This window comes from Lemur catta, chromosome 2 (genome assembly GCF_020740605.2).
Source record: "Lemur catta isolate mLemCat1 chromosome 2, mLemCat1.pri, whole genome shotgun sequence".
Taxonomy (NCBI): Eukaryota; Metazoa; Chordata; class Mammalia; order Primates; family Lemuridae; genus Lemur; species Lemur catta.
Genome location: NC_059129.1, coordinates 132,713,023 through 132,722,736, shown reverse-complemented (window position 1 = coordinate 132,722,736; position 9,714 = coordinate 132,713,023). Strand labels below are relative to the sequence as shown.

Sequence of the window (9,714 nt, the reverse complement as noted above, 5' to 3'; positions counted from 1 at the left end):
GCCCACAAAATCACTCCCAAGTCCCTCCCACAACGTCACAGTGCTGATGCTACTTCTGAGAACGAGAAACAAGACTCCAAGACATGCAGTACCCCATCTTGCCAGGTTTTTGATTTTTATTAATACTTTTCCTGTGCACAACCTGGACTAATTCACATTTTAGGCTCATTATTATTATCATTCACAGGGTCACATATGCACAGGGCACTGTACAGAAGCTAGAGGAAACCCGTATTTAGTACAAGCATGAATCAGAGATGAGTCTGGTAACTCACAGCTAGACAAATGCATCCCAAAGAATGTTTGAGTCCACAGAGTGGTTTGTCTTGGATACTAGCACAGTAAGTAGAATAGCAGAAGCCAGGCTAGGAGGTAGGGGCTGGATGGTTCTGCAGGACGGGTCTTTGCTGTGTTTGCTCTAACTCATGTGTAGGAGGATGTGTCTGCTCCTATTGGCTCAATTTGTATTTCAGAAGTGTTGTTTTCCATGAACTCATCAGCATGTTGGGCAACAACACTTGCAGACGTGAGGGACTGGGGCATCCGCAGACCTGGAATTATGTGTAATTCCATGCTCTCTTGGTGCGGATACAGTGCTTTGCGGTGAGAACAAACCCTTCATCAGCCTAGGAAAGGTTGTGGCTCTTAGTCCATTAGCATTTAGGGGTGAAGGGTGGGATATGGTTCATCCCAGAAGCAGCTCTTGGTTTTCACAGTGGATGTCCTATTTTCTCCCTAATGCTTTCCAGCTGGGTTGACTTCAGACATAAGGAGGTCAAGTGATTTACTCCAAAGCCCAGTGAAACAGAGCAGCTGGGACTTGAACTTGGGGACCTTGCTGGTGGGCAGTGCTTGCCCTAGTCAGTCAACCGCTCTGCTTCCTGGTTTTCGCCGCCCTTCTAATGGCACCCGTGGCCAGCCTGCTGAGTCTGGCAGGGCCCATGCCCCGGGCTGTCTCTGCTCATGCCTGGAATAAGAGGCGTGCTACATACAGGTCAAGTCTGAATGTTCTGGCAGAGCCGCGTAGGGCAGACTGCTCCATGCCTGCTCAAAGCATACAGTGTCTGGTGAAAGCCAGATTGAAGATAGCTAAACTTGCAAGCCAAGATTCCAAAAGGAAAAACTTAGCTCACATTTTTCCTTTGCACAGTGACTTTTCATCCCCCCCAACTTTCTTTTTTTTTTTTTGTAAGAAGGGAATCCCTGTGTTTACAAGTTGAAATCCAAAATGCACAAGTGGTCAGTTCACGATTTGGTGACCAGTGAACATCTGTGGGCCTGGGTGTTCCTTGGGAATCTGCAGTGGTGGGAGCAGCGGGCCCAGCCTGCCCCAGGCAGAGGGAATTCTCCAGGGGGCCAAACGGTCGGGGAGCGAGGAGGCCTGTGAGGGCTCGGGCTCTGCTTAGCCTCCAGTCCTGCTTTTCCTGGGCTGCGTCTGCACTTGACTTCAACTAGTTTTCTGAACTGCATCTGGACTATATTTTTTGAGGTGCGTTCATCTGAAACTCCTTATAGTCATGAAGACATGAATCTTCACGTTGCCTTTAAGAGAAACAAAACACTGTAATCTGAGAGGGGCCAACATGCCCCAAATCTGTTTACCAAGAAACAGAAGGCTCTCTGTGCCCTTTGAGCAGAGAGAAAAATCTAGAATAAAATACTTATTTGGCTTCTGTCTATGAGGACTTCAGTGACTGAGAACTAATAGGGCCTCCCTCTGAGGCAGGGGCCAAGTCCCGCAGCCCTGACTCCCCGGGAGGCTGCAGCGAGGTGGCTTCCGTGTGGCAGGTGGCAGTGGGTGTGGCGAGTGTGCCTCATCATCGCCGTTCTGCATATGGGTCACCAGATGGCCTTGGGCTGTGTCATCATTTTAAGGTTTTATTAATAATTTGGTAGATGCTCAGAAGTTAAGTGAGCCTCGTGGAAGAAGTTAGCACGCGATACAGTCGTATCTCCTCTCTGGACCTTGGTTTCCTGGTCTATGAAATGAGGGAAGGACCAGATCACGGAGCTCCGCCGCAATGCCAGCACTCTGTGATGTGATGCTCGCTTCTCTCCTAGTTGGACTTCAATTCCTCTGCTCTAACTTTTCCACTGTGATCTCGGTATTACGGGCTGAACTGTGTGCCTCCAAAATTCATACGTTAAAGTCTTAACTAGCACTTCAGAATGTGGCTGTATTTTGAGTAGGACCCTTAACAAGGCGATTAAGTTAAAATGAGGTCATTAGCGTGAGCTCTAATCCAATCTGACTGGGGTCCTTATAAGAGATGAGGACACAGACAGGCCCAGGGGCAAGACCACGCGAGGACACAGGGAAAAGGCGGCCACCTGCAAGCCCAGGAGAGAGGCCTCGAGAGAAACCCACTCTGCTGACACCTTAATCCCGGACTTCTGGCCTCCAGGACCGTGGGACCATGAATTTCTCCTGTTTCAGGCTTCCAGCCTGTAGCAGCCCCGCCAAACGAACACATTGAGTTATACCATGACTTTTCTGGGCTATGAAAAAAGTTCCATGTTTTTCTTAACAGACTCTTACTTTTGGTTTTAGCCTAAAATAGGCTTTTCTGTAGCAGGATATTAAAAATATTTTTGTTTGTTTAATTTTTACAGGTTTCTTTAACAACAGATGCAAAGTAAGTTATTTTAGTAAAATAAATTCTCTTCATATTTACTTGAAGGGAACTTTACAATTGTGACCCGGAGGGCTATTTTTCTTAATGGCTGTGAATTGTCATTCTGCCTTTTAAGAAATAGTGTCATTATCCGTAACATTCATTTAAAGCCAAATGACTCATTGAATAAACCTGCAGGTGATGGAACATTTATACAGAACAAGCGACCCCACATTTTTGTCCAGTACTTTGGGCTTTAAAGTTCATTAAGAGTCAACCATCATTTAATTGTCCATCACTTGAAGAATAAATTAAATAGTAGAGTCACCACTTATGACCTGCTATTTAAGATTCTCATATTCTTACTTGGAATTAAGCATGGTATTACCAAATGGATTTTTCTTTTATTTAGTACCAAGATTCTGATTTCTTTTCTTTTATAAAGCAATCACATGGGGTTGGAATGCAGTGTCCCATCTGTAGAAAGCACGGAGTTTCTCTCTCTGTCAGTTCCATCTGACCACAGCAGTGAGATTTCCCAGGGAGGGCATTTCTGGATCAAGACCACTCACTGGTCCAAGTTGAGGCTCTGCATGTCTGAGAAAGAGATCAGCTCACACACTAAGACACGTGGCGTATCCTGCCCTTCCTACATCACCGTAGGCATGGCCCGTAGACACTGTATTTTAGAGACCGATCATACCAAACTAACCAGTGGAAATAGCGATAAAATTAGTTGTTTAGTATTTTATATACACAACTAGATAAATGAATGACTAACTCATTTTTTTTTCAGTCAGCTTTTTTGGTGTTACATAATTATAAGAATGAAAGTTGATAGATTTTTGAAAAACACATCTTTTCAAAATCACATCTTGAGGAAAAAAGCTTGGCCAATTAAGAACGCTGAGGGTGCTGTGAGGACCTGCAGGCACTTTTATTTCCAGCTATCAACAGAATGGGAAAAAATTTTCAACTTATTTATATTCATTTATTTACATGGGTAATGAATAAGTTAAGAACACTTCATCTCAAACACAGATTGCTTTTATTTTAGCTAAGCTAATGTTTCAGTTCCATATATATTTTTGAATTTCCATCAAGGTCAAACATTATTTTTTCTCTCTTCTTTAAAAAAAAAAAAAGATTTACAAGCACTTTTATGGCACTCAAGGAAAGTAGGCTGAAGGTTCATAATAATAATTTTCCTTTTAAAAAACATCCATCAGACCAAAATAAAATCATTTTAATTAACTCCTTCCTGAGTAACTAAAATCTTGGAATGTGCTGAAAGGTTATAATAAATAAGGCAGTCAAAGATCAACTAGCTTAAAAGGTATTTTTTAAATTAAACTATGTAAAATGTACAATATATTTCATGAAGTACAAACTGTGTTGGGCCCAGAGCCAAAAAAACGTTGTCATGTGTGCCAAATAAACTGATGAAGTGCCTTGACTTTCAGGACCTAGAGGCTGTTTGTTGGGACAAAATAACATTAAGGCCCTGCAAGTAAGTCCGTCAGCATCTTTTGTTGGGAGGTTACAATGATCACTGCTGCAAATAAATGCCTTTGAACACGCGGCTAGAAAGGCCCATGTGAAGTTGCAGTAAGAGGATGAATTTTTTGAATGACCAATTCTCCTGACGTTCTGACAACAGCAGAGAAAACAGAGCCAACTCAACTTTATTTTCAGATGGTGAGCGTGCACAGTGTGTAAACTAATCATCATTCTCTATATGTAATTTCATAGAAATGACTCACAATGCAGCAGGCAGCAGTTCTGGTACTTGTTTTGCATATGATAGCTGTTCTCCAGGTTGCTTTTTAAAGTGTGCCTAATGGGAGGGTCCTGGTCTCTCTGGACAAGACGAAGGATATTTCCTCCTCTAAGAAAATTGCCCTTCATCATTTCCCTGCCATAGTCCTCCGAGGCAGAAAGGAGGCCCCTAGTGGCCAAGCGGCGGACTCTGCCTTGGGGTCCCCACCATCACTGGACTCCCGTGAGCTGGAGCCTTCTTAATACATCTCGTGATAAAGTAGCTTTAGCACACACTCTGCAGGTTCTCAATGACTCACTTTATATTTTGGCTAATGTCCAATTTTAGTGCAGGAAGAAAAAATTCTAGAGAGACTTGTTGGTTTCTGAAAAATAAAAAATGTGTAGCTTGTGTAAAGCCAGAGTCTTATTTACTATTAAGTATTTCCAACTCACACTTTGCTGGTGCTCTTGAAGGACTGGCTCTAGGGGAAAATACCAACTAGACAAAATTTGTCGCAAGTATCCTTTCTGCCGATACCATAGCACCCCGGCTTCCCAGCTAGCTGTATATTAATCCACCCAGGACAATGCACATTTTCAGGACTTTTTAAGGTGAAAACATTTCAGAATCGAGAGGAATAGATTTCTAATGACTGGACCATGGCATCATTGGTGGCAGGGGGTGGGAGATGGGAGGTGGAGAGAAGAGATACCCCAGGGCAATGGAACTGCTCAACATCTACTCAGGTCACATGTGGCAGCCCCCTACTCACAAAGCCCAGCAAGCAGTCTCTTAGCCAGCCTAGCTCTTGCTTCTTGTTTTTCGATGTCCCTGGAAAGGACTCTCAGGAGCATGTTCCATAAGAAATGGGTCTCTAGTTCTGCTACCTGCACAGAATTCAGGACCCCACCTCCCCCCTTATTTTTTACTGAAAACAGGCACTTCCCAGGGTACAAGAAGGTACTATAACACATAGTGTCAGGTCTTAAGGGACCCACCTTGGGCAGGGATGTGTTTGATTATGCACAGTCTGTGGTCAGGCTTTTAGCTTCTACCACAGGAGTCAAATGCTAGACTAAATTGGTTCCTGGGATTTCCATTTAAAGCAGTGCTAGGGAGAAAGATGTTTCATACCGGCTGCAAAGGACATGAGCATGCCCTTTTCCTGATGCCACGTGACCTTCAGGTTTCATCTGTCTTGCCTACCTTCTTCCTTACACAGCAAAACAAATCCTTTTCCCTGCTATGCTGCTTTGATATCTGTCAACATGGTGCTTGGAAACGGAAGGTCTCAGTGGGGCTTGCCATGCACTTTGACCTTGAAAGGTACTCCGGATCTGGATTGGTAGGGGACGTGGCACAAACCAACTTGCTCTTTCAGAGACAAGGATGCTGCTCTTGGTGAAAGTGTCCCCTGACGTGGACCAGAGGCAGAATTCTATCCATATGGGTAGAAACCATGTAACCAGGGACACATCCTCCCATGGATGTTCTAATCTGTCTCACCTTCTTCTCTTAGATCTTTCTAGAGTAGATTCCCTGGTCTCTGAAGTGGTTTTGTATTTCTACTGAAATATACAAGTGTGGATGTCTCCTACCACTGAGGTAATATTTTTGTAAGTCATTTGACAAAGGATAAGTTATTAGGCTATGGGCTACATTTCCCCCCCTTCTCTCATCATATGGGGTGAGGGAGAAGCTGCTTTATGACGAGATGCCTTGTGACGGAGCCACCTAGTGTACCTGGGAAAGACCCAAGGAGCCAAGAAAAAACACAGAATAAAATTAAACACATAAAACCCGCAAAATCGGGCATCTCCCAATGACCCCAACATGTGGGAATGTTTTGTTCTTTTTAATGCACCCAAGCATTAATTTAGTCCCTTAAGGAGTTTTCTTCCCCAAACAAAGAACTTTCTGGAAAAGGGAGATAAAGCCATGGAGGCCACACAGTGCTGGCATCACCTCTTATAAATATCTTCCAGCCACTTTTCATCATCTTGTTCCTCATCATCGATCGGCTCCTCGGTTTCCAGTGGAGTTGGGATAAAGAAGTGCGGCCTCAGCGGGGGCTTGCTGACGCGAGACTTAAGTCCAAACTTGCGCTTCAGCAGGTGGAACTGCTCTTTGACGTAGTGGTAGAACTCGTACTCGTATCTCATCCGCTGGTAGAGGATCTGCACGGCCTCGGGAGAGGGGACAGTCTTCTTCACCGTCACAGTCATGTTTCCAAGTTTCCTGTGCTCTGGAAAAGAACAGGGGTCTCGCATGAGCCATTGTTTGCAGGGCTTTAGCTCAGAAGGGACAGCAGCAGGGGCCGGCATTTCCTGCACAGCACTGGTAGCACCTACAGAAAGCTATTACGTATCCAATTATTAGAATGGAAAAAAAGTGTTCCCGACAATGTTTGGAAAGATTTCTCCATATTCTAGGTCTTAATATCAAGATTAGTTGACTAAACATAAATTATCCAATTTTCTTTTCATGGGATGCGAACCATGTGATTTGCAATTCAATTGTTAACTGTAAGCTATACATTCTTTCAAACAGCAAAATCTACCTGTTTTTCTTCTTTTATTTCCTATTACATGAGTAAAGGGCTTTACCTTCCGGAGGCACCCAAGAGCTGTCTTACCACTTTCTAATCATCTTGTGTTTGTTTGTTTTTTAAGTTTTAAAATATTGATATAAAGTTGAATTTGGATATACAATCTGTTTCCATTTCACTATTTCACAATGCATTTGTCAAGAAAAGTAAAGAAAGTACTGTTAGAGCTCTTAAATATAATTTTAACTGTTGCAAATGTTGAATTTTTTTGTTGTGGCAAAATATATATAACTAAAATCTGCTTAATTTTACATTAATTTTATACTAATGCTTACTAACAAAATATTATATATTTTATATTTAATGCTTAATGACATAGAAATGTTATAAATATAGCATACAATTTTAACCAAAGTATACAATTCTGTGCCATTAATTACATTCACAATGTTGTGCAACCATCACCACTATTTCCAAAATCCTTTCATCAGTCTAAACAAAAACTCTATACCTATTGAACAATAACTCCCTATTCCCCTCCTCTTCTCACCCTGCCCTGGGTAATCTCTAATCTACTTTCTATCTCTATGAATTTGCCTATCGCAGGTACCTCGTTAGCTGGAATCATACAATATTTGTCCTTTTTTGGTCTATCATTTCACTTAGCATAATGTTTTCCAGTCTCATCCATGTCGTAGCATGTATCAGCACTTCACTCCTTTTTAAGGCTGTGTAATGTTCCACTGTACAGATACACCACAATCCGTTTATCCATTCGCCACTGAAGGACACTTGGGTTGTTTCCACCTTTTGGATATGATGGAAATTTGCATACAAATATCTGTTTGAGTCCTTGTTTCCAACTCTTTTGAGTATATACCTAGGAGTGAAATTGCTGGGTCATATGGTAATTTAACTTTTTGTTTTTTTTTTTTTTGAGACAAAGTCTCACTCTCTTGCCCGGGTTAGAGTGCCATGGCGTCAGCCTAGCTCACAGCAACCTCAAACCCCTGGGTTCAAGTGATCCTCCCGCCTCAGCCTCCCAAGTAGCTGGGACTACAGGCATGTGCCACCATGCCCGGCTATTTTTTTCTATATATATTTTTAGCTGTCCATATAAGTTCTTTCTAGTTTTAGTAGAGACGAGGTCTCGCTCTTGCTCAGGCTGGTCTCGAACTCCTGAGCTCGAGCAATCTGCCCGCCTCGGCCTCCCAGAGTGCTAGGATTACAGGCGTGAGCCACCACGCCTGGCCGGTAATTTAACTTTTTGAAAAACTGCCAAACTGTCTTCCATAGTGTCTGCATCATTTTACATTCCTAAGCAATGTGTGAATGTGCCAATTTCTCCAATTCCTCTCCTATAACTGTTATTTTCCCTTTTTAAAAAAATTATAGCCATCCCCCAAGCATGAAGTAGTATTTCATTGTGGTTTCCATTTGCATTTCCCTAATGACCACTGACAATGATGCTGATGCTAATGGTTTCCCTAATGATTAATGATCTTTTCATGTGCTTGGTGGTCTTCTGTATATCCTTTTTAGAGAAATGTCTATTCAAGTTCTTTGCTCATTTTTAAATGTGTTTTTTTTTTTTTGTCATTGTTGTTGTTAAGTTGTAGAAGTTCTTTAAATGTTCTGGATATTCTGAATGTAAATTGGGTATATAATTTGTAAATATTTTCTTTCATTCCATAGGTTGTCTTTTTGCTCGATTGATAGTGTTCTTTGAAGCATGTAAGTTTTTTATTTTAATGGAGACCATTTTATCTATTTTTTTCCTTATTGCCTATCTTTTGGTATCATACTTAAGAAATCATTGCCAAATCCAAGATCATGAAGATTTGTCCTCATATTTTATTTTATCATCTTGCTTTCTAAAAAAAATTCTTTTTACTTATTTATTGTTTTAGAGACAAGATCTCACTCTGCTGCCCAGGCTGGAGTGACATGATCAGAGTTTACTGTAGCCTCAAACTCCTGGGCTCAAGGGATCCTCCTGCCTCGGCCTCCCAAGTAGCTGGGAGCATAGGTGTGTACCACCACACCCAGCTTATCATCTTATTTTTAACTAAAACTTTTGTCACCAAATTTGGATAGGTACATAATTTACTAAATATAGCTCCACATGGCTATTTCCAAAGTCAGATTCACCCCAAAAGACATAGACTTTCTATTTTTGAGGCTATCTGAGATGCTTTGTGAAGCCTCCAGTAGCAATTCTAAAGAAGAAATATAAAAAATTCTGTGAGTATAGTAACAGCCTCAGTGAAATAGGATATTACTTTTCAAATTGACTCTCTTGAAAGGCATAATACACATTTGGATATATCAGTTCTAGAATTTTTGTTAAAGAACTTGGCATAGACTCTTCTAAAATGGGTTCATGACAAAACATTTTATAATATCTGTCTTTTTTGCAGATATGAACTTTAGCTAATCTGGGGTGGGTCATGTTCATAGGCCTTAAGTGTAGGTGTCCCTTTGTGCTTTTAAAAACATAGTTTTAAAAAAATCTTATAAAAGATGAATAAGGAACAAAAAGTTTTAAGTTAAACATTGAGAGGCAGGAGAAAAATAATTCACTCCCTGACAACCTCCTACAATCTCTTACTCTTGAAGTCCTCTAGATTGTGTAGGGTTTTGTTATCTCATACAAAAAAAATAAGATTTCTGTGATTTTAAAATAAATTCATTAATTAAATTATTAGGCTCAACCTGTTCGAAAAAGAATATAAAGAATTTTACAAAAATATATATGCTACCATTAGCTAAACAGTTGAGGGAATTGG

At 41.3% G+C, this 9,714-nt stretch overlaps 1 protein-coding gene across 1 annotated transcript in view; it reads right to left on the bottom strand.

Annotated features, from left to right (window-relative positions):
* Positions 1-3,646: 3,646 nt before the first annotated feature.
* Positions 3,647-9,714, bottom strand: part of UST (uronyl 2-sulfotransferase) — a 282,805-nt gene continuing 276,737 nt past the window's right edge. The window contains exon 8 of the mRNA XM_045544548.1: positions 3,647-6,622. Coding sequence (XP_045400504.1) covers positions 6,339-6,622 — 284 coding nt within the window. The 3' untranslated portion in view covers positions 3,647-6,338. The remainder of the gene's footprint in view (positions 6,623-9,714) is intronic.